A 24522-nucleotide genomic window follows, 5' to 3' on the forward strand; every position below is an offset into this window, starting at 1 on the left:
TTGTGGCTCCAGACTCTATGCCGTCCAACCACCATGTATTCAGTCTCTCACTTGCACAGCACTTTATAGTTTACAAAGCAATTTCATCTCTATTAACCTTTATTCTGGTACTATAAGTCATGTGGTACTGTTACTACCATTTTACAGATACAGACATGAGCTCAGAAAGGATAAGCAATTTTCCAAGTGAAAATAGCTGGTATCTTGCGGAAGCTGATCTGTCTGAAAAATTTCATGCTGACAAATCTTAATCTGAGCTGAAGATTAGCATAAGGCTGTGTTTGGCCTAATAATTAAAATGCACATTGCTGCAAAGTTTCTAGGAAGCCTGATTATTGGAGGAACACAACCACAGCCTCCACTTCAGCTGAAGTTACTATCATAATGGAAACAACCGCCAGCATTTCAACGGAACCTTCTACTACAATGGATACGACCACCACTCTGACTGAATCTATCACTTCAGTTGAGCATAATACCATGGCAGTGGCCATAACCACATCAACAGAAGTTATACCTAGCGTTAGTCCAAAAAACCTCACAACAATAACTACTTCAATGGAACATGCAACTCCTGGACCTACAACCACCATCATAACTTCTTCTGAACCTACGACAGCCACCCTCACTTCAGGTGAGTCTGTGAGTATGACCTCTTCAACTGATCCTAGAACCCATTTGACTACAGGTACTTCAACTGAACTTATGACCACAGCAGAAATTGTTGTTTCTACTGAAGCTGAAAACACCACCATTACTACTGAACCTTCTACTATTAAAACTATGACAACCTCTTCAGTTGACATTACAACAAATGCAGTCAGTACCATCTCATTCACTGAACCTAAAAACGCTGCAACTTCTCCTGAACCTACTACACTTAGAGACATAATAACCACTTCAGCTGAAACTACAAACATCGTAACTCAAAATTCCACTTCTACCAAACTCTCAACCATAGCACCAGCTATCCTTGAACTGAACGTAAACCTCCCACCAATTCCACTGAGTCTGCAAACAAAACAGCCATGCCTGCTTAAACTAAATCTACAAATACCACTAGATGTATAGGTACAAAAGCGGGGACCAAAGCGTCAACCACCTTTATAACCACTCAGCATTTTTTCAGAAGCTAAACAATGGCACTTCAACAGAATTTATAACACTTAAAATGAATCTACAACCCCCATAGCTTTAGCCACTTCAACTGAAGCTACATCCACAACAGGAGCCAACACTTAGCTGAACTTACAACCACCACTATTCTACTATCACAACAGCCATCACCACTGCTACTTTATGTCAGCTCTCTATAGCCAGTACTTGAAGTAAACCTGTAATTCACACAACTTTGAATTTACGACCACATCAGTCACTGCCACTTATTCTGTTAAACTCATCACTCACAATACAGCCACCTGAATGTCACGCATTCACTTTGCCCCCCATTTACCACTAACTCTAGTTAATTGCAAAGACAACAGCTAATATCCAGGTAACAAAGGCTAATTGAAGAGATTTAAAGTTATGCTTCCAATGACCAGGCTTCTCTGGAAACCATGGAAGCAGAATCAGTGAGGGGAACCATTGTTTTACAAATCAATGGACATTGATTTTGTCAATAGACATTGAAAATTTGTTGGAAAAAATTCGTTATTGAGACTGTCTTGGTCTGTTTAGGCTGCTGTAACAAAATACCATAGACTGGGTGGCTTATAAGCAATAGAAATTTATTTCTCTAGCTCTAGAGGCTGGGAAATTCAAGATCAAGGTGCTGGCAGATTCAACATTGAGTGAGGGCTTCCTGATTCATAGACAGTTATCTTTTCTCTGTGGCCTCACATGGCAGAAGGGGCAAGGCAGCTCTCTAGGCTCTCTTTTAAAAGGGCACTAACCCTATTCATGAGGGCTCCACCTTCACCACATAATCACCTCCCAACAAACCCACCTCCAAACACATCACATCGGGGGTTAGGATTTAACATGTGAATTTCGGGGACCCAAATATTCATTCTCTAGCACAGATATACTGCAAAAATACTAGCCTTATTCAGACCTACAAATAATGGACTGCTACTTCTTATATGATTGCATCCTGGCAGGGGTAGGGAGGGAATATTTTACTTACCAAATAGCAAGAAAAGACATATATTTAAGCAAAACCTTCTAAAATAAATATTTCAATATTGACCATGCTAATTAGAAACATACACATGAGTTTACTTTCAAAAATGATAGTAAGATTTTCCTAGTTTGAGATATAGTAGGTGCTCAATAAATATCTGTTGCATGAATACCTGCCTACTTACTTGCCTACATAAACATATAAATAGGTAAATATTAATTGACTTGTGTATTAGTGTCCTATTACTGCTATACAATATACCAAAAATTTAGGGGCTTAGAACAACACAACTTTACTATCTTTAAAATAAAATAGAGACAATAAAAATGATCATCTCTGGGGAGATTCTATTTTCTTGTCTTGTCTAGCTTCTAGAAGATGCCTGCATTCCTTGGCTCATAGCCCCTTCTTTGTATCACTTTAACTTTGCTTTTGTCATCACATCTCCTTCTTTTATTTTGACTCTCCTGCTTCCCTCTTATAAGCACCTTTGTGCTTACATTTGGTTCATCTCATTAATTGAGGATAATCACCCCATCTCAAGATCCTTAACTTAATCACATTTGCCAAGTCTCTTTTACTATGTAGAGTATCATTGGGTTTAGGTTGTGTACATTTGGAGGGGGGAAGCATTGTTCAGGCTAACATTGTCCATGTGCTGGTCCCCAAAGATTCATATACATCCCACATATAAAGCACATTCACTCCATCTCAAGTCCCCCCCAAATCTCGATCCATTATAGCATCAACTCAAGTCCAAAATATTATCTAAGCTTCATGAGCTTAAAAGTTCCCAATTTCATCATATAAATCATCTTAAAATTAAGTATATGGACCAAGCTCTGTGTATAATCCATCCTGAGACAAAGTAGCTTTTCATCTGTAGACATATGAAGTTAGAAAACAAGTTGTCTGCTCCCAAAAGACAATGGTGAGAGAGACATAAGATAACATTTACAGATAGTCCCATTCGAAAAGGGAGAAAATAAAAGGAAAAAGTAGCCATTGGCTGCAAGCAATTTAGGGATCAAGCCAGGAAAACACCCTTAGGTTTGGAGGTCTGGGAATAACCCTCCACCTACTGAGTCTGCAGTTTTACCCTTTTACTTGAAAGGCAGTCATTCTTCCTTTCTCTTGAAAAGCAGCATATATTTGAAGCTAAGTGGTGTTTTTAGCCTGTTTCCTGCCTGAAGAATTTTGAGAGTCCCAGAGACTTCTTTCGTTTCATTCTCTCTCTGTCCCTTGCATTAAAAGCTGGCAGTGTTTCTGCTGGTATAAAATTCTCAAGGATCTTCTGGGTCCCCTGTGTATGTCACTCCATTAGACAAGAGGCTCCTTCACAGATCCTTCCTGGAAAAATTTCATTCCTATTCCTGGCTGCTGCTGAGATGGCTGAGAGGATCCATAAATCACAAGCTTAATCTCTTCAGAGAGCCTTCTGTGGGATTGAATAGTCTGACATTTTATCCTTCCAAGGCACTGCTAAAAGGTTGTGGCTTTCTCGCTAGATCGTGCTTTCTTGACAGTGAATCTCCTATTTTCAGCATCTTTTGCAATCTGGATAGGCTGAGAATTTCCCAAATCATCGAGTCTTTGTTTCTTTGTGCTTAATAGTTCTTCCCTAAATTTATCTTTCCTCTTGCATTTTACTATAAATAGCAAGAATAAAGCAATCCACATCTTCAACATTTTCCTTGGAAATATCTTTAGCCAAATGTCCAAGTTCATTACTTATAAATCTGCTTTCCACATAACTGAATTGTGAAAGACAGCATTAAGCTAAGTTTATGCCACAACATAACAAGAATCTCATTTCCTCCAGTTTCCAAAAGCATGTTTCTCATTTTCTTCTGAGCCTTCACCAGCAGCATCTTTAACGTCCATATTTCTACCAATAGTCTGTTTATGATGATTTAAATATTCTCTAAGACAATATAGGTTTCCTCTACCATGCTCTTCACTTCCTTCTGAAACCTCAGTAGCAGAGTTATTAACATCCATATGTCTACTAATGGTCTGCTCAAGATAATCTAAGCTTTTTCTATCATGCTCCTCAAAATTTTCTGAAGTTCTTTTCATTGCTCAATTCCAAAGCCACTTCCACTTGTTTAAATATTTGTTATAACATCACCCCACCTCCAGGTCCCAAAATCTGTATTAGGTTTTTATTGCTACTGTAACTACCACAAACTTAGTGGCTTGACGCAACACAAATTTATTGAATTACAGTTCTGGAGGTTAGAAGTGCTGAATGGGTGAATCAACATATGGTTTCCTCACTCAATGATAAGTCAATACATATTCTTCTCAAGCTCACAGGGAACATATGCAAAAATTGATCATATACATAAAATAATTCTAAATAAATTTCAGAATTGGTATTATACAGATCATTTTCTCTCACCATGAACAATTAAGTTAGAAACCAGTTTTAAAAAGATAACTGGAAGAGCCCAAACACTGGTGAATATTAAAAACACTTCTAAATAATTTATAAGTCAAATAAAAATGACAGAAATTGGAAAATTCTAAGAATTTAATGATATTGAAAATGTTATAATAGCAAACCTTTTCGATGCAGATGAACTTGGAGGAAAATTTGTATTTTTTAATGTTTATATTGAAAAATAAAATGCTAAAAGCTAATGACTTAAGCATTGTCTTAAAATGATACAGGAAAACAGCATAAAGTCCAAGTGTAATTTTTTATTTTTATTTTTTCTCTCCTTTTTATAAACTATAACTTACACACAGTAAAGTATACAAACCTTGAATATATAGCCTAATAAATTTTTACACATATATGTATACGTCTAGATTAAGATATAAAACATTTCCATCATTTCAGAAACTTGCCTTATTCTGAATACTGGCACCCCATTTCCCCAGAGGTAAACATTATTCTGAATTCTGTCACCATAGATTAGTTTTGCCTGTCCTTTATCTTCACATTAATGTCACCTCATGGTTCAGATGCTTTTGAACATGGCTTCTTTCACTCAACAAAACGTCTGTGTCATGTATCAGTGGGTGAGCCTACGTTTAGCTTTAATTATCCAAATATAATTTTCGCATTATTTTCCTGTTTAAAATGTTGCTGTTTGATCTACTATTTCTACATAAAATATCAGAAGTCTCATATTGTCATTTAACTCCAGTTTCCTGTAATTATTTGACATCATTTCTCTCTGTTCCTAAAATAACCTGCTGTACCCTTAGAGCTGTCTCCATCAATCTCTATCCTCCCTTTTAATGCTTTACCTCTTTCTGCTCTTCTACAGTGCCCTCCTTTTTCTCATCTGCTAGCCTTGCCCATCATGACCTTGAACATCTGGATCAGAACTTGACTGCTACATTCAGGGAGCAATTCAAATTATTTATTTGCTTTACTTTTTAATGGCCTTGATTCAGACCCACTTATTCTCAGCCCCATCTCACTGGCTTTGATTGAGCCTCCTTCAGGTCCTCCTCGCTCAATCCACTGAACCTCCCCCTCCCCACCTATAGCCCTAGTTCCCACCTCAGTTCCAGACCCAGCTATGACTGAGAAGGAGTTATATTTATCCCGCCAGCATGATAAATCCTAAAATATGTCACTCGAGTCTTGTTGGTATTCATTATTGTTGTTTGGTCTTTATAACAGAGTTAATGTACTAAATGTCTTTCCCTGGCACCTTCCCCCCATTGTTTTCCTCCTTAGCACAGAGTAATGCCTAGTCAATGGAAGGGGCACTCTAAAAATACCTTGGAATTCAAAAAGTATTTCATAAAGCTTCTATATCCCACCAGGTAAGTGGGAATAATAATTCTTCATGCATAATTAGAATTAGATTATGATCCCATGGTGCACCCATAGTAAATGTCACTATTAATGACAACTGCATCGTATCAGGGATGTTGTCCACTAAGGGCGATTGAGTGACATTTGATAATAAACAGAGTGATTCTTTCTCCTACCACTCACATGTTTTAAAAGAAATTTGAATATCAGACTTACGTAAAAGTCAACTGACCAATTTTAGCCTCTAAGAAATAATATTTTTAGAGTAAAAAAAAAACTATAGTATTTCTCCTTAAAAGCTTAAAAACTGTTATTTAGAAGAAAATATTTATTTTGTCTCTAGAAAAAAAGAAACAGGGGAAATCAGTTAAAGCTACAGGGAGGAACATTTCAACACAATATAAGGAAATGTTTTTGGAAATGAGTGTCATCAGAAAATAAAATGCCAAAATCCTAGAAAACTCATTAACTCTAGTCACTGGCACTGGGCACAAGAGTTTGAATGATACAGTTGGCCTTCATTCAATGGAGGACTGAATTATATCTAGGATCTTTAAAAACTTTTTTACATATAACCGTAAATTTATAAATAGTAAAACGATGTTATCCTTAATATACCAAAATATTAAAATTTAAACAAATTTTGAAAGTTATAATCTGAATTCCAATATGTCCTTTATTGGTGAGGTGACCATACATCCCAGTTTTCCTGGGACAGTCTTAGATTACACCGTTTGTATCAGAATAATATTAATAGTGAGTTTTTTCACCCTCAAAAGCGTCTTGGTTTAGATGGTAAAATACATGGTCACCCAATTTATAAACAAAGACTAGATTGTAAACTCCTTGATGGGAGGGATCTTCTCTATGTTATTTACTCTGCTCTGAACAGTAACTGGCACAAATTAGCTGCTCAATAAATTTTTGTTGAGTGAAATGAGTGTCTATTTTACAAATGAAAGGCAATATTCCCTTAATAAAAGCATATTTACCAAGTTTTAGATAAACATGGACTGGGGCTCTCAAGTAATTTCGAATTAGAAAAATCACTGAACTGCAACTGAACTTGTACTGAAATGTTGATTAAGTTTCTATTTTGCTTGTACTACTAATTGTGGTACCACAGTGTTCCTTAAATAATTTTTAATTGGTTTTACTTCATTGGAAGAACATTCTCCTGTAGATACTAGGACCAGAACTGTGAAAACTAAAATTAAAATAAATTTGTTTTATAATAATCATTTATATTAATATAACATAGAATTGTAATAAATAGGATTTAAAAGAATTATATTTTATGCAATGCAATAATTGCACTGATATTGATTCTAATATTACTCATGAAAGTTTCTTTTGTATCTCCTTGTGACTTTTTCATAATGATATTCTTATACATTAGAACTATTTGTATTGTATAAGAACTTCAAATAACAACAGTAGTTAGCTTTTGAAATCTGATATCTGGCTAGTTAATTGCTATATCAAGTACATAGAAAATATGATGACTATAACAATCTCTTTGCTTAAGTGATTGCCAAGGATCAAAGAGCTTGAGCTGTCATACTGGTTCTCAGTGTAGCAATAGAGAAAAGGAGGGATGCATAGACATTTTAATTATCATCACGATGCTCATGGTCAAATTTCATCCACGAAAGTATATGATATGGGTAAATGGTTTTTTAAAAAGTCAGTGTTGACCCAGCATTTAAGACAATAGTGGTGTCCACTCTATTACTAGATGAATCTAAAACAGCACTCTGCTAACAAACTTGGCTAATAAAAACTCAAATATCAAAGCTCTCAATCACTCTGTTGTACAAGAAAAATATTTAGCTAATATTTTTGGCTAAAATGTCTGCTTAATTTAAAGAGATTTAATAGAAGAGTGTGAGAAATAGTAAGGTGTATCCATATACTTTTTGTACATATTCTAATCCAATTAGTTTGCCCTATTCAATACAAAATGCACAAGAAATGTGAGGTATTTTTTAAAAATCCAAATATCTGAATAATACAATACATGATTGTACACAATAACATGATTTTTAAGTGTTCAGTTTATATTTTCTTTGGTACTCTGTAAATAGGTCATTTAGGATTTTGAGAGTGGGAATTAAAAGTTTCTGCACAAGTGATAGAATGATGTACCACTCTCCAGGCTATTGGATAACACAGATGTACAATTGAATGCTTATGGAGTCTTATTTGTTCTGTGGTTATGTCACCCCAATTCCAAATTAAGATGTGTATCTCAGTATCGTAGTAAGGCAGTGTTTTAGGCTCCTCTTGAGTTTTGCTACGTGGAATTGGCCCAGGCTCCTTCTCACTTTGTCTCCTGTTGCTCCACCATCCTTAGGGTGTTGGCCTTCAATATATGGCCTGAGATTATGCACCACCTCATCTGCATTCCAGCAACCAAGAAGGGTTAAATGATTAACTTTGACATTGCAAACATAACTTAGGCTAATGTCCTATTATATAGAACTTAGTCATATGGTTGCACCTAGCATCAAAGGGGACCGGCAAATGCTGTCTTTATTCTGAGAGTCCATGTGCCCAACTGAAAATATGGGAGTTCTCTTACAATGAGAGTGAAGGAAAGAATGGTTACTTAGGACAACTTGTATTTTTGAAATATGTAGCCATATTTTAAAGAAAAGCCAGTTTAATTTCTATTCTATTTAAGGTTCATAAATTTTGTTGGCTATTGATAACAGACTGATTTTCGGTTGAATTAAATTCAATGTTCATGTTCGTTACTATAAAAACTTTCACATCACGTGGGCCCCTCATAATACCCTTGCCCAGAGGCCACAGTGGCTTCTCTGGCTTAATTTTATTGCAGGGCAGGCATCGTGTGTTCGTTGCTCCTTGGAACAAATACTTTCCTTGCTTTCTACAGATTTTTCATGCTCGTTATGTCCTAGAGCAGTTTCTCAGCCTTGGCACTATTAACATTTTGGGTTAAACAATTCTTTGTTATTATGGGTTGTACAGCATTGCTTGATGAGAGGTGTGTGGGTCTGTGCCTGGGATCCGAATCCATGAACCCTGGGCTGCTGAAGTGGAATCCCCAAACTTAACCACAACTTTACTGGGCTGGCCTCTAAACAATTCCTTAATGAATAAATTATTTTTTAAAATTAAGCATTTCTAAGTTTAATAAAAATTAGACTTATAAAACGTTGCTCTCTAAAGAGTGTTAAGGTGCATATCTCATTTACTGTGAACAATTTTCCTTTGAGATTTTCTCAGACATTGAGAATATCATTTAAGTTTCTGACTAACAACCTAACCTCAGACCCATTTCATTATTGTCTGAGATGAGAGTAGAAATCTTCACTTAAGAGCAATTGCCGTCTGGGACCTTCTCCAATTCTAGAACTTCAATCCTTGGTTTTCTTTGTTTTTTAAAGGACCTGTTATTGGCAGCTACTGGGATGTTTACCTTCTAACTAATCTGTCATGAGATAGTCAGTGTGGAAAGGGCACTTGACTAAAAGGAGAGGCGTTCAACATGGAATTCGTCCTGCATAGGTTGTGTGATATTTCCTTCCTAGACTTAGATTCCTCATCTTGAATTTCGCTGTCAACTCTGTTAATGGTTAATTTTCTTTCTTTTCTTTTTTATTGAGGAATAATATCCATAGAGTAAAGTGCGTTAATCTGAAATGTACAGCTGGAGTATTTTTAATGTATTTGTACATATGTATAACTATCACCCAGATCAAGATACAGAACATTTGTGGTACCTTGTAAGATTCCTTCATGTCCCTTTCCTGTCAACTCCTCCACCATACTCCAGGATAAACAACCATTTTGACCTCTATCATCATCTGATTACTTTGGCCATTCTTGAACTTCCTATAATGGAATCATACATGTATCTGATTTCTTTCACTAGATAGAGTGGGTGAACATACAACATATTGTTGATTTTAAAATTATATGTGTGTGTATTTATTTAATATATGTGTAGTATTCCAGTTTTTGTTTCTTCATTTTTCTTTTGAGGACATAGTGAATTCACGTTGGAATTTGGTGTTGAAACAAATGCAGTTTCTCTAAGAAAAGAGAGTAGGCCACAATTTATTTATCCATTATAGGCATTTGGATCATTTCCAGTTTGTGGCTATAACAATATATGAATCTTCTTCTACGTGTCTTTTTTGGACATAAGCACTCAATCTCTTGGAGATATATCTAGGGGTGGAGCAGCTAAATCATAGGATAGGCATACATATTACTTTAGTAGAAACTGCTAGACAGCTTTCTAAAGTGTTTGAATCATTTTACACTCCCACCAGTAATGTATGAGGGTTCCAGTTGATCCACATCTTACCAACACCTGGTAATGTCAATTTTAATGTCTTGATAATGTCTTTTAATTTTAGCCTGTCAGTGGGTGATTTTGATCTGACAAATTTGATGGATGTGTAGACAATGAAGGTTAATGACACAGGCATCTTCCCAAAAGAACAAAACTATTTTACCTTGATTGCCTCTGTGGGGGACTGGATTGGCCACCCCAAGATATGTCTCTTTGACATGAGGATTATTGTGGGCTGGTTACTTTTAAAAACTACAGACAGGAAAGAAACTCTGAAAAGTAGAATTTACGTACCCTTTGTAAGAGACATTTACATTTGTAAAGGGAATCTCCATCTGTAAAGGTGTCTCCCTCTCTGTACCAGGAAGAAGGGGGATGACCTCATCTCTAGAAACTCATACCAATGCAGAAGGCAAGGACTTAAATCTGCATAATAACCTTACCCTTGTTTACTGTCCTTTTTTGGTAACCTCCCCTAACTGACTCCCCCAACCCCCAACATCCTCCTTTGCCTTTAGATGAAGATGATATTTAAGGTGGTGGCTTCAGCCATTTTGGTGAGTTGCTCAGTTTGCCTGAGCCTCTCCCATGTATACATGATATAAAGCTTTGTTTAATTTTCTCCTGTTATTCTGTCTCATGTGAATTTAATTTGTTTTCTGGCCAGAAGGAACCAGAGTGGGTAGAGGAAATGTCTTCCTCCCCTACACATACCAAGAGTGAACCTATTGTTAAATTTTTAAATTTGCCCTGTTAATAGAAACAAATACAAAAAGGTAGTTTGAAATGGATAGTTTAAAGAATAATTATAAGCGTGTGGCAATGTATTTTTCTCTGTCCATGAGATAGACTAAGGAAGAAAATCATCTTGCTCAATAAATATTTGTTGCATGATTGAAGTTGGGGAAGATACTTCTGTTCAAAAGTAAGAGATTTTTAGAAAACATCTTGATTCTAGTTCATGTGACCCACAGAAAATTGTCTCTAGGTGTCTCTGAATCCTCAGAACTGGATCTTCATTATGTCAAAATACTCAGATTTAAAAAAGAAGTAGTTGCCTTTAGTAAGGCAATAGTTCACATTGATGGTTTTTTTAGATAGTGTCAATGAAAATAATCCATAACCAATCTATAAATGAAAATTTGGGTGAGTTTATTCTGAGCCAATATGTGAGGACCATGGTCCAAGGCCTTCCTTCCCCAAGGAAAGAAGGGCACCGAAGAAATAGGGTGTACAGAATGGTTATGTACCCCCAAAGAGGATGTTTCACATATGATTGAAATGTTCCTTTTACAATAGTTACAAGACTGCTCTGTTGGCATGGCGATTGATGGACACAGCAGGTAGGTCTGCTGTCTTGGTGGACACACAGGATGGCAGGTCTGTTGTCTCGAGCTGGGTGGTCATAGGTGAGCTGGGAGGTCAAAGGTGAGCACAGCAATCAGTTCCTAGCCTAAGGAAAGATGCTTATCCTTAAGGAAATACCAACGTGGGGGGCAGTTGCACCTTTATCTTAAGGGCATTTGTTCTTGCCATAGTAAATGTTTAAAGCAGATATACAATGCATGCTCAATGGCCATGTCAGGCTCTTTTGGAAAAAACAGTCAGGCCGAATTAGGTTTACACCAAATGGCTTCCTCATACATTCCAATATATCCTATTGCTTGCCATTTCTATTTGTCAATAGTAACAAAGTTCAGATAATAACGAAGTGTGAAATGTTTCAAATTCTATAGAAAACAAGGTGTAGGATGCTCTCTAACTGTAAATTTTACTTTCATGTGGATATTTCAACATTTTGACATAGTGGTAGGGAAACCTTCTCCATGTGAGAACAATTTCAACCAATAGAATAAAATATTACTTGAAATTTACATCTAAAAAAGCATTCTAGGCATTGTTTTTCTCTCTTAGAAAAACATTGTATCTTAAGTTATAACTCTATAGCTTTTCAATATTCCAAATACTTTTCAGTTGTAATGAATGGCTTTGTTGACTAATTCTGATTAGTTGATTAAACATTATCCTCAGCTCTCCATCTATTCAGAACTTAAAATTGAGAGTCAAACCAGAGCCAGAGCAAAACACAATAAAAAAATTGTGACTAGGATAGCAGTCTTGGTGACAAAGCCCAAAATTCTCCTGTAGGGCAGACTGGCCTCAGGATCATTGTTTTTTCACCACTGATAAAGACACTGCCTGTTGTCTTGTTTCTTCTAGAAAGGGCTGGGTTTCTAACAGGAGAATGAGATTCAGGAAACTGACTTGATGATTGAGTTTTGCTTTGATTACAGAGTGCATTAGATGGTAAAGTTCATCAGCCTCAGGCAAATTGAATAATGACTGAAGACTAAATGGTGGTATCAGTACATTTGAAATAAAGCACAGCTATTTATAGAGGGGAATTCAGATTTCCTCTGCTTCTCAGTGATTCACAGAATGTACTGAAAGTTTGCTTATTCCACTGCACTTGTTAACTTTGAAAATTAATGAATACCTCCAATACCTTACCTAGGAAGTATGCTTGTGTATATTTATTCACAATAATGCTTTTATTTTTAGTACTGGTGTCACAACGGACCAGTGTCCTACCCACACAAATAATTTGCCTATTTAACATTGTTGACCAGCAAATTTAATAACCATGTAGGAAGTGCAAGATCTAGAGAGAGAGAAAGTGGAAATAGCACATTTACTATCCTATTATTAAGAAAGTCCCAGATTATTCTATGGTGTTTCTAGAGGTAACAGAGTGTCCCCCCAAATTCTGATATAAATGATTCTACTTCTCTTTAAAATAGTACATTGGATTTTTCCCTTCTTCTAAGCCTACTACAAAAAAACACTTTATTTTGAAAAACTATCTTATTTTTTTCTTTACAAATTAAGTATAAAATATTTCAGATATTCAAAAGCTGTAAAGAGGAATATAAAGCCTTGCATCCACCACTCAGCTTAAGACATGAAACGTTACAGAATTCTTTTAAAATTGATGCTGATTAGGGTATGCTTGATAGATGTCTTGGGCCAGATTTCATATGAATGAATATGGGATGAAGGGTCTGTGGCACCCGCCTCCAGGGCATCCAGGAGTTTCCCAAGACCCTATGAGGCTGGGCTTCCTCTGGGATGAGGGGTCATGGGCTGCAGTGCATTGGGCCTGATGTGGCCTTTATCTGAGCATCCCCTGATGCTCAGAGCATCCAGACCCATCCTCACCCCGCCCCTCCATCAGGACCTGCACGCACACTGGCTATACATCCTGAAGCCATATAGGGTATCGTGCAGGCTCCACCTGTGCCCTGTTTGCCTCCCTGAGAAACCCTACACTCCACTCACACTCACCAGGCCCCCTCATGGACTCCCAGTCTTCCCCTGTGGTGTTCAAAAGAGAACATTTCCTGATGCAGGAGTTTGGGTGAAGGGGCCAGAAGAAACAACAAAACAAAGCAAAATAGGTAGGGAATGATGACCTGACAGACTCTGAAGAAGAATGAGACTTGTTTCATGATGAGCTGGGAAGTTTTTATGACTTGGATCTCTAGCAGCTTTGGTGGTGTGTGAACTGGTCTGCTGAGACTCAGACAGCAGCTGTCCCATACTCAATGACATCTTGTTTAGTATGTTTCTCTCAATTGCAATTGGTTGATACCAGACTTCTTCTAATCTTTAATTCCTCCTAACCATTAAATATTTTGGTACTATTGTGTGTGTGTAAATATATTTATGATTACATTTTATTACTTTGAAAGAAAAAAATCCTTGACTTTTTGTTCTTACAAAAGTAATGTTTCAATTGTGATTTTTCCACTATCTTATGGTATTAAACTAGCATAACTCTTTATTCCATCAAGAGCTATTTGGGTCAATGGAATAAAATATAACATGTCAAAATACAGATTATATTGGTTGGAATAATTTTACTTGGGAAGTTCAACTCAATGGGTTTTCTGTTTTCCAAACATTTCATCCCTGTAGCCATTCCCAAGTCCAAATGACCAGGAAGCTCACAGTTCAGTGTGTAAGTTTCCACCATCAGCTGATGTCACTGGTGAGGCTGGTAGGGATGTCCCTGATACTTGTATCAACTGGGCACTTTGGATGCTCACATTGACCAGAGACTTCCATCATGGACAGGTAATGTTTGGGCCACTCATGACCAACATTTCTGTGCAAAACATTTTAATAATGCATGATCAGTTCAATGCATGGAAAGGGAAAGCAAGAGAAGTAGATTTGCGAGGGACCCCCTTTAAGGAATCAATATTCTTCTTCAGGAAAAAGAGTATACACACAACTAGAGAATAACACAACACACACAGAAGATAAAACAACATTTTGGACTCTTGTTTTAGGTGGGATAAATAGGTGTGAAGAGAGCAAATATCCTGGCAGTGGAAGGATATTTTTTCCTTCCTGTTTTGCAAAGGAGGCTCAGTTGGAAGACATCAGTGTTTAATGCCCCAGGGCTCTGCTCTCTGGGTGGTCTGCTTCTCTGTCCTTCCCTCCTGCCTCTGAGACTGATGGACCTTTCTCTCAGCCCTCCGTGTTGATCTCCCCCACTCCCTGGTTTTTCCTCTTTGCTTGGTGACTTGATTCAGATCTGTGTCCCTGACTGCATAGTCACCTCACCTTGTGCCTATAACTCTGAGTCTTCATCCCAGGGAGAAATCTGATTTGGACTGCTTATTCACGGTGCTTGGTGATTAGTTGGGTGTGTTGGGCTCCAGCATTCACTCCACACGGTACCCTCATCCCTGTTTAGAGGCTCATTAAGGAGGGTCTGAGCTTAACTCTTTTTGTTCCCTTCTTCTCCTCAAAGCCCCCCAGTACATAGCTGCATATTCTAGTTGTAGGTCCTTCTAGTTCTACTATGTGGGACGCCAACTCAGAATGGCTTGATGAGCAGTGTTAGGTCCACGTCCAGGATCTGAAGTGGCGAAACCTGGGGCTGCCAAAGCGGAGCAGGTGAACTTAACCGCTGGGCTCTGGGGTTGGCTCCCTGGGTTTAACTCTTGAAACCAAAAAGGAGACTCTTACATTTTAGGTCTGAGAGCAAAGTGAAGAATGAAAGACGTTGATCCAGTGGAGTTACTTAAAGTGACTTTTCTTGCTTGCAAATTTATCCATCATTGAACCGAAGGAGATTGTGGTTACCACCTGGTCTTAACACATTTATTTAACAGATGGGGAAAATATTGTTTGGGAGGGCCACATTTTTGCAGGAATTCACATGGCTAAGTTAGTCGTGCACTCAGCCCGTGTGCTCAGTTCTGTTTCAAGGTTCCAATCTACCTGTACTTCACCTGCTCTGGTTTTGATTGATACCCAAGTGAAAATACACCTATTCTGAGTTGTGAGTGCAGCCAGTGTTTTGCTCCTCCTCAAGCTTCCTTTAGCTGAGACCTATACACTGTGGTACAAGAAGATGACATTTGGTGACCATTGGTGCCCCTTGTGTTTCCCCAGCCCTTGTGCTCAATGTCTAGTTCCTCTTGGCTTCCCAGGAGCTTCCACACTGGACATCCAAACTGGGGCTTCCCTCCCAAGACTGGGGCCTGTAATTTCTAGCAGTAAGACACATGCTAGTCATTTCTTATATCAGTTCTATGCTCCCCTTTCCTATTGCCCTGAACTCAGTCATGAACCAGTGAATGACAATGAGCTCACACACTCGACATGATGTCACACCTGACAATGACATTGAATGTGACGTTTTTGAAAGATTTTAAATTACTGGGGCAAATGCATATGCTAAAGTGTTAAATGAAAAAGAAGATACTATACTATATGTTTCGTGTATGTGTATAATGTGATCACAATTTAATGAATGTATGACAAAAGATAGAAGGCTCCTAATTCCTGTAGTATGGAAACAACCACCTAGTTCTGATCTCCTCACATTTATTACTAAAATCCAAACAAGACAAAACAAAAAGATAGAGTAAGCAAAACAAAAGATCTCACAAGAAACTCTCTTGTGTAACTCAGAAACAAAGGAACCCTATACACTTCAACTTGCAGGTAAGCAGGGTGAAAAAAAGGGTGAACTCAGCAGAATATTCTTATACCATACGTGGTAGCAAAATTAAAAATCTGACAACACTGAGTATTAGTATTTTATGGAAAAATGAGAATACTGCTACAGAAGTGAATATTCATACGACCTTGGAGACAATTTTGGGAACATGTGTTAAGTTGGAAAAATACACACCTGATGATCCAGGAATTTCACTCAATTATACATCTAGAAACATTTTAATAAATGTTCCCAGAAGGGCATACACTATAATAATCATAGTAAAAAATGGAAGCAGACTCAATTTATACTAACAGGAAAATAAATTAATAACTGTAATGTATTCAATCAATGAAATACTATAAAACAGTGAAAATGAATGAAATAAGAGTTATAGATGTCAGTGTAGTTGAATTTTATAAATGTAATCTGGGCCCAAAAAAACCCCATATTGTGGGAAAATACCATGTAATAGGTTTCATACATATTTTAAAACATGCAAACAATATTATATATTTTTTGGAATGTATTAAAACATAAAAAAATATATGGGAAATATAATGGAGGGAGGAGAGTACGATCAGGAATAAGGACAGAGGTGGTTCTAATTATATGTGAACATTTTTTATCTGTGTCATATCACTCAAAGATATTTGGTCTTTGTCCTCAGTTCCTGATACAGAGCTCCCACATTGCTTGTGGTTTCCTGAGTGATGGGGGTGACTGAGTGTCTTGTTTTGACAAGGAGACTCTTAGCAGACCCCTGCATAACTTCAGGATGGGAGCTGGTCAGCAGAAAAACCAAACCCTGATTAGAAGCTTGGAACTTTCAGCCCCACTCCCCAACCTCCAGGGAGGGGAGAGGGGCTGGAGATTGAGTTAAAAATCCATCAAGCCTATGTGATAAAACCTCCATAAAAATCCCTGAACGAGAGGGTTCAGAGAGCTTCTGAGCTGGTGAACATACCACATGCTGGGAGTGTGGCACACTCCAGCCCCGTGGGGACAGAAGCTCCTGCACTCGAGACACTTCTAGACCTCACCTTATGTGTCTCTTCATCTGGCTGTTCATTTGTACCTTTTATAGCATCCTTTATGATAAACTGGTAAATGTAAGTGAAGTGTGTTTCTGAGTTCTGTGAGCCATTCTAGCAAATTTTGAAACCTGAGGTGGGGAACTCCCCATTTATAGCTGGTGGGTCAGAAGTATGGGTGGTCTGGGACCTGAGACTGGTGTCTGAGTTTGGGGCAGCTTTGTGGGACTGAGTCCTTTACCCCATGGGATCTGATGCTAACTCTGGGTAGATGTATTTGCATTGAATTGAATTGCAGGACATCCAGCTGGTGTCCGAAGAGCTAGGGAACTGGATAGTGTGTAAAATGCCCACACATTTGGTTTCAGAAATGTTGCCTGAATCTCTTAAGCTCACTAATCATGGAGATTTGGCTACTTACCAGATTGTTCTTTATACCTTTTAGTCTATTTGAAACATTTCTTTATACATTTTTTTAAACAGTGTGGCTGGGGCGTGGTAGGTGATGTGTGAAATAGTGCAGGATGAGGGTTCAGGGGTGGGCGCAGACCTCTGAGTTCATAGCCTTGTTAGCCACGGAAAGGATTGGGGATTTTATCCTAAGGAGAAGGGGAAGCCATTTAGGAGTTTTGAGCAGGACAGTGACATAAGCAGCCTGACATTTTCCAAGGAGCATTCTGGCTATTTTTGTGAAGAATGAATTTGAGGGGGACACACATGGAAGCTGGGAGACTGGTTATGTGTGGTCCTCCCCAGGGGAGATGATGGGGTCATTATTCCTATCTCAGCATCCGAGAGCAGGGGACATAAAAGACACCCAACAATATGAATGAGTGTTATAGTTGGAATTAATTCAGGAATAGTCATAATCTTTCCTTTTTTACTGGCACTAGCGGCTACATAATTAGTTATTCCAAACATAATTTTCATTTATTTTCTTGGACAAAATACTACCGTTTTGTTCACTCTCAATTCACATTTAAAGTTCACATCCTGACATTTACCTTTCCTCTTTGTCTATTTGATCTAATATCTCTCTATTTCCATTATAGCCTCATGCTACTACCAGATGGCTCATCGTAATTTCCCCCAATGCCTTGCTCCTTTCTGCTTTTCCCTGTGTGTCTCAGCATCTCTCCTCTACAATCTCTCCTTCCTCCTCTCTACCCATCTGGGTGTGTGAGGTCCTTTAAGATCTGGATCAGAACTTGCCTCTTGCAAACCATGACCAGCTTCAACCCTCATAGAGAGCTGCCTTGGCTTTCCTGATATTTCAAATGTTACCCCCAGTGGGTTAATTCTCAGCTCACTACCCTGACTGGCTGCCCTCTCCCCACCTGCTCCTCAAACCTGAATTCACCGCAGCCTCCTTTGGTCATGCCTCAGTTGCCATCCTTGTTCCAGATCCAAACTTGACTCTCATAGAAATCCAAACTTGACTCTCTATGAATTGATTCAGCCCTATATAGCTCTCATCATTTACCACCCACCCTCCACCTCGAGTGAGGGTGATGAAATAAGCAAAGCCCTACCTTTGGACGCTGGGACTGCTGGGTCCCGCACTGTACCCGGAGCAGGGCTATAATGTCCCACTACTGAGAGCTTGAGAATCTTATTCTAATCCCAGGTTTACAGTTGACCCCAATTCCCCATAGAACCCATTTCTGATAACCTAGTTATGGTTCCGGACCTTATGAATACCAATTTCTCTCTTTGCCCTGCCTTGTAGACCTGAGGTTTTCTAAAATTTCCATTCCAAGTTCTCATTCTAACAACCAGTCTATTTGCTGCAATTCTTAATGAGGCCTGCAGCCTTATTCTTTTTTGTGCCCATCTCTGTGGACTGTATTCCCTTCAGTGAACCTCAGCTCCCAAATCTAGGGTGATCCTTAAAAAGATACAGTCTGCAAGGCTGGTTGGTGACCCTGCACTCTGTGAACCTCTTAAGTGCTCTAGTCCGACCATTTGATGCCTGGACAGAATGAGCAGGGTCAGCATGGGTGATGAGCTGTGTCTCCACCCTGGGAGTTACTAAATCCTTGCTATTATTTGGAGCCTGGATTCCAGCAGTCTGTGTCCTTTTGGGCAGGTCTAATTCTAGGTGGCAGCACCACCCCGGCCTTGCTTCCAGTAAACATCTCTACTTCCCTGATGTGTCCTGATATGTCACCAGAGTCTCCAGTTTCAACAGTTGTATGGTCTTCCCAATAAGTGTAACTGCCAAATAATCTTTCACCTTTTCTCCCCTCCTTCTTAAGGCACAGAGTGGTACACATGACACAATTAATGAATGGGTATAGAGAGTAAATGGATGGGGAGTCTGAACTCCACATACTCTAGTCTTAACTTGGGCTTATAAAAGGTCACTTAAAACACATGTGTCTCATCAGGAAAGTGGGGATAATAAAACTTAATTCTTGTAGGTTTTACAAGGATTAGCTATGAGCAGTGTGGTACACCCACTGGAATAGCATAAACATCTCTGCAATGTTAATAAAATGACATTAATCAAGTCTTGTGTCAGAGGCTGCCCAAGGGTAGCACCATTGGCTATGACCCAGCAAAGGTTGAAGCTTTTCTTTTTCTTCCTCTTCTCATCCACATTTAGAAAATGCTATTTATAAGAGTCAGCGACCAACTGAAGTCTTTATGAAGCAGTTTTTCAGAGTAATGAGAATAAGGAAGGAAATGCTAGTTGTCTTTAAAAAATTTGTAAAATTTCTACAACCCACAGTCCCTCATAGGAAGTGCTTGAGCGAGATCTGTTTCATAATTCAGACTTTCGAAAACTTTATAAAGACAATATGATACATTATGCAATTACCAGCAGGACTGCAATAGTAACCCTGGAATAGATATTAATATTTTTGTAATTAAACGTCTGAAGACTAGAAATAGCTTTATCAGTTCGGATTAACTTTTGCTGCCAAGTAAATTTGTGCCAAATGTATAAAATAATTTTCAGTTTTTTCAAAGCCTTTTAGATTTAGGAGTTGTGCATCAAGGATCATAGATCCATATTCTGAAGGAAAATGCTTTCATTTTGGGTGTCGCCAGATATAGCAGGACCAGAGTGTAAGTTAGGTGAAGAAACAAGGAAAATTTTGGCTCCATAGAAAAAAGAACTTTCAAACAGTGACGGTCACCCTAAAATGGAATATCAGCCCCTAGGAAAGCCATGAATTCCCAGTCACTGTGGTCAAACAGAGATGAATTAGGCAGTTGTCTACTTAATTGTGTAGAAGCTGATATATTCACCGTTACGGAATCAATTCCCCAACATACAAAAAATGCTTATCTTTAAATAAATAAAAAAAGAAAATTCTCTTTGTTTAAACAAAAATATTACATTTTAAGCAAATTTGAAAGTTAAAATCAAAAGGCAAATATTCAATGCACAAAGGATAGAGTGTAAGCAGTTCTTTTCTGTCTTGATCAAGGCTGTCTGGATGTCCAGGTTCCAGACACGCCTGGGGTTAGTGCTTAATAAACAGTTGGGAATAAATTAATGAAAGAACATGTTCTGCCAGCATAAACATATTTAAAATCTGTAAATATACTTTAAATTCGTAATTAGGAAATTCAATGATATGCGTCAAAACATGTTTTTCCTCTTGAAGTTTCTATTTTAAGTAGGGCTAATTGTTACAATCCCATTGTATTACTGAAATACTGTTTAATTACTTTTGATTTGGTGAAGAAACACCTGCTTTAAGAATAGGCTCAGCTTTGAAAAAAATACAATGAAAAACACCCTGATAGTGTTATGATAACTGTACGTAAAACACATTTGCAGAATATTTCAGTTTTTATTTTTAATTTTAATGATTGCTTCTAATTGCTTTGATAATAAATTTAGTAAGACATTTTGGAAATTTATTTTCCAGTTTCTATTTTTTTCAAAACAATCTTTCATACTCTTGAATTAATTGGGCTGCGAGTCAGTATTTTACTTAGGGTTTGAAATTCTGGGTCTGATTGCTTGGTTGTCATGTTAATAACACAATGAGAAACACTGTAATTAGTCTCTGTTCCTAAAGTGTTGTCTAAGATCAGAGGGCTGAAGCTGTCATGTTGGCTCTCAGGTCATCAACTGACTAAAGAAATAATCAGAGCATAGCGAAATTTCAGGCAAGAAAAATTTGAGCAAGATGATTTAAAAAAAAAAAAAGAGTTTTGACCTAGCTTTTCAGACAACAACGCAATTCACTTTCTGTTAGATGAATGAGAAATGGACATTTTTTCCACCTAAAAACTGGCCAGCTATCAAGAGTTTTCTCAACTCCATGTCAACCAAAAAGACTTTCAGATTTCTTTTTGGCTATAAATCCTGCCCCGAAGAAAGGTCTTTCGTACGATCTTCTGACAGGGCAGTGAGAGAGATGCATGCTCTCTGTTCATTATAACAATTCAGGTGTGTTCAGTTTTTTCTGTTGACCTTTGGAGGAAGATATTTACAAGAACTGTTAATAATACATGCTGAAGAATGGTTCTTTGCAAAATGAAGAACAATCTACTTTTTACATGGTAAATTTAGCCATAGAGCAATGTGTTGTTTAATTTTGTTACTATTTTGAAAAATTTTTAATATTTCCTATACTTTCTTCCAAAGTTTCTGACCGAGTCTTGCAACTGTTAGGCCAATTAGAGATTGTAAGCATGAAATTCAAGAGATAGAGTAAACTTTTACTTTTTATGCCGTTGATATGATGTGTCGATGCTGTAAAAAAGGATGAAGTTTTATTTACATCCTATGTTGCTCTAGTACCAAATTAAAATGAATATCTCTGCAGAATAGAGTGTAGTAATATTTTAAAGCAAAGTTAAATTTATACCTCTTCTTTGATAATTATATCATTCTGATTTTCAAATAAATCAGTTTATTAGAAGGTCACGTTTAATATTGTTGATGCCTTCAACCCATGCACATCCCTGGTGGCCCGTGGCCATACAGTGGCATGATTGGTTTTGTTTTAACAGGAATAAGAGTAAGTCATCATGTTTTAAATCCTCTTTAGGACAAATCCCTCTCCCTTCTCAATTGTTTGACAATTTTTCCACGTTCTTTATGTTCTAAGGCCTGAGGCTGTGTCATTTCAGTTGATCTAGTAAAACTCATTAAGCTGAAAGTGTTGAATACATTTATAAGAGAGATTTCAAAGGATTGAGCTGTTGAAAAAAAATCAGAATCCCAAAGTGTTGGATTGAAAGAGGATGGGGTGTGGGCTGTTTTGTTCGCTACTGAACTTTTTGCACTAGAAAAACACTGGGAACGTCTTAGAAACTCAATCTTCTCACTTGTTGAGTAAATAAATCAATAAAAGAGTTAATTCTTTTTCAATCTGAGACAAACTAAACTTCTTGACAGAAAATCTCTTCCTAAAGATTTTCAATATTCCATCAGTCCTTTGGCATTGTTGCCTGGGAAACTGAATCTAACTGTTTTTAAATGCATGTGAATTACTAAGCAATTGACCACCTAGACTTCCAACCACCAACCTGGAGACTGAAAAGGTAAAGTCACCCTTAGGCCATGAGTGACTAAGAGATGGTGCTCACTAAGGGTGAGAAGGCATTCAGCTCGGGTGGAGAAACAGCACTGGCAAACTTTCTACTCCTGAATTTTTTCTTGGCTTCATCCTAAAATAGAAGACAAATGTTTGAGAGATGAGGCCAAAGGGAAGAAAAGGAAGAATTCTGTAAGATTTTCAGAGTTCCTTTCTGTCAGAAGGGTTGTTGAGGGGGTAGTCACAGTAGCTCTCAGAGGCAGTATTGGCTTTCTTGGGTCTGTCTGGAATTGACACCTCATTTCCTTCTCTAAGGTGAGTCCGTGTTAGTGAATAATTACTTATTATTTAGTCTAATCCACACCTGTAGTGATGCATCAGAGTTGATTTTCCACAAGTCATTTTAATTATTTCTCAGGGTTGCAGATATAAAGGGAGATGCTTGAACTGAAAAATATTCTTGGAGTTAAGCTTGTGGTATTGCAAGCTCAAGAATGGACAGAAAGCATGGAAAATACGTAGCGAATATCGAACAATCTGAAAACCAGCCAGTGAGTATTGTTGCTCTATTTTAATATTTTGCTTATATTACAGTCTTCTTTTCAGCATTTGAAAGCAATCTAATTTCTTTACTTCTATAAAGTCAATATCATAATTTTGCATTCTTCTCCAAAAGGAAGAAGAGCTATGTATTAAATTTTTTGCTTCAGCTTTTCGTGCTATATCCTGCTACATTATACTTTAGAAATTATTTTTTGTATTTCTGATATAAAGCATTAGAAATGTCTCTGTAACCACATAATATACAAATAAACCCATTTAACTTTCTATATTCGTCATCATGTAAACATAAATCTCCAATAGTGTCTTTGGTTTAGTTCTGGTTTTATTTTTGTAATTTGATTACTAGATTTTATGCATAATTTCTAAACCTGTCAGAACTCAGATTTCTAAATATTCTGGAAATACAGATATTAATCCTAGATATTGTCTTTAGGACTAAGAAAGAAATCCTCTAAAAACTCCTACTTAGTATAAAAATATGATCATTTTACCTATTTTAAAATGTTTTACTCCAAGACTCAAGCCTTCACTATATAGTTATAAGTGCTTTTTATGTATCTGGTTATGTCTGAACAAATAATCTTTGATATCAGACAAAAGATGGAAATGTGCTAAAAAATTAAAATGGTAAGTTAAAATTCACCACCTGAAGAATAAATGAATTTTTTTTTTTTTTGAGGAAGATTAGCCCTGAGCTAACATCTGCCCCTAATCCTCCTCTTTTTGCTGAGGAAGACTGGCCTGAGCTAACATCCATGCCCATCTTCCTCTACTTTATATGTGGGACACCTACCACAGTATGGCTTGCCAACCGGTGCCATGTCCACACCCAGGATCTGAACCGGTGAACCCCGGGCTGCCAAAGTGGTATGTGTGCACTTAACCACTGTGCCACTGGGCCGGCCCCTAAATGAAATATTTTGACTTTGCAATTTGGAGCTATGACAATAAGCCTGTGCTAATTGCCTACAAGATAAGCCAAAGAAGAAAGCCCTTTTGCTCAGTGTTAGTTTAATAAAAGAATCCTTTGCGGGAGTGCTGGGTCACCAGCTTGCCCTTTTGAGTCATTATACAAAAAACTCTCCTGAAGCTGTTCTTTTTGTCACTTCTGAGTTTGACACTGTTTAAGCGGACCTTCAGGATGCCAGGATGCTCCGATGAA

General features: G+C 37.6%; 1 protein-coding gene across 2 annotated transcripts in view; it reads left to right on the forward strand.

Annotated features, from left to right (window-relative positions):
- The window catches only part of LOC103547445 (dynactin-associated protein), a 44592-nt gene that overhangs the window by 9361 nt on the left and 10709 nt on the right, over positions 1–24522 (forward strand). The window contains exons 1-2 of one of the 2 annotated variants that reach the window (XM_070627625.1): positions 5825–5914; positions 23215–23347. In XM_070627625.1, the coding sequence (XP_070483726.1) occupies positions 23291–23347 (57 nt within the window). In that variant the 5' untranslated portion in view covers positions 5825–5914; positions 23215–23290. Of the gene's footprint in view, positions 1–5824; positions 5915–23214; positions 23348–24522 lie in introns of those variants that run through there. The other variant, XM_070627624.1, reaches the window with a different exon arrangement.

This window comes from Equus przewalskii, chromosome 7 (assembly GCF_037783145.1).
Source record: "Equus przewalskii isolate Varuska chromosome 7, EquPr2, whole genome shotgun sequence".
Taxonomy (NCBI): domain Eukaryota; kingdom Metazoa; phylum Chordata; class Mammalia; order Perissodactyla; family Equidae; genus Equus; species Equus przewalskii.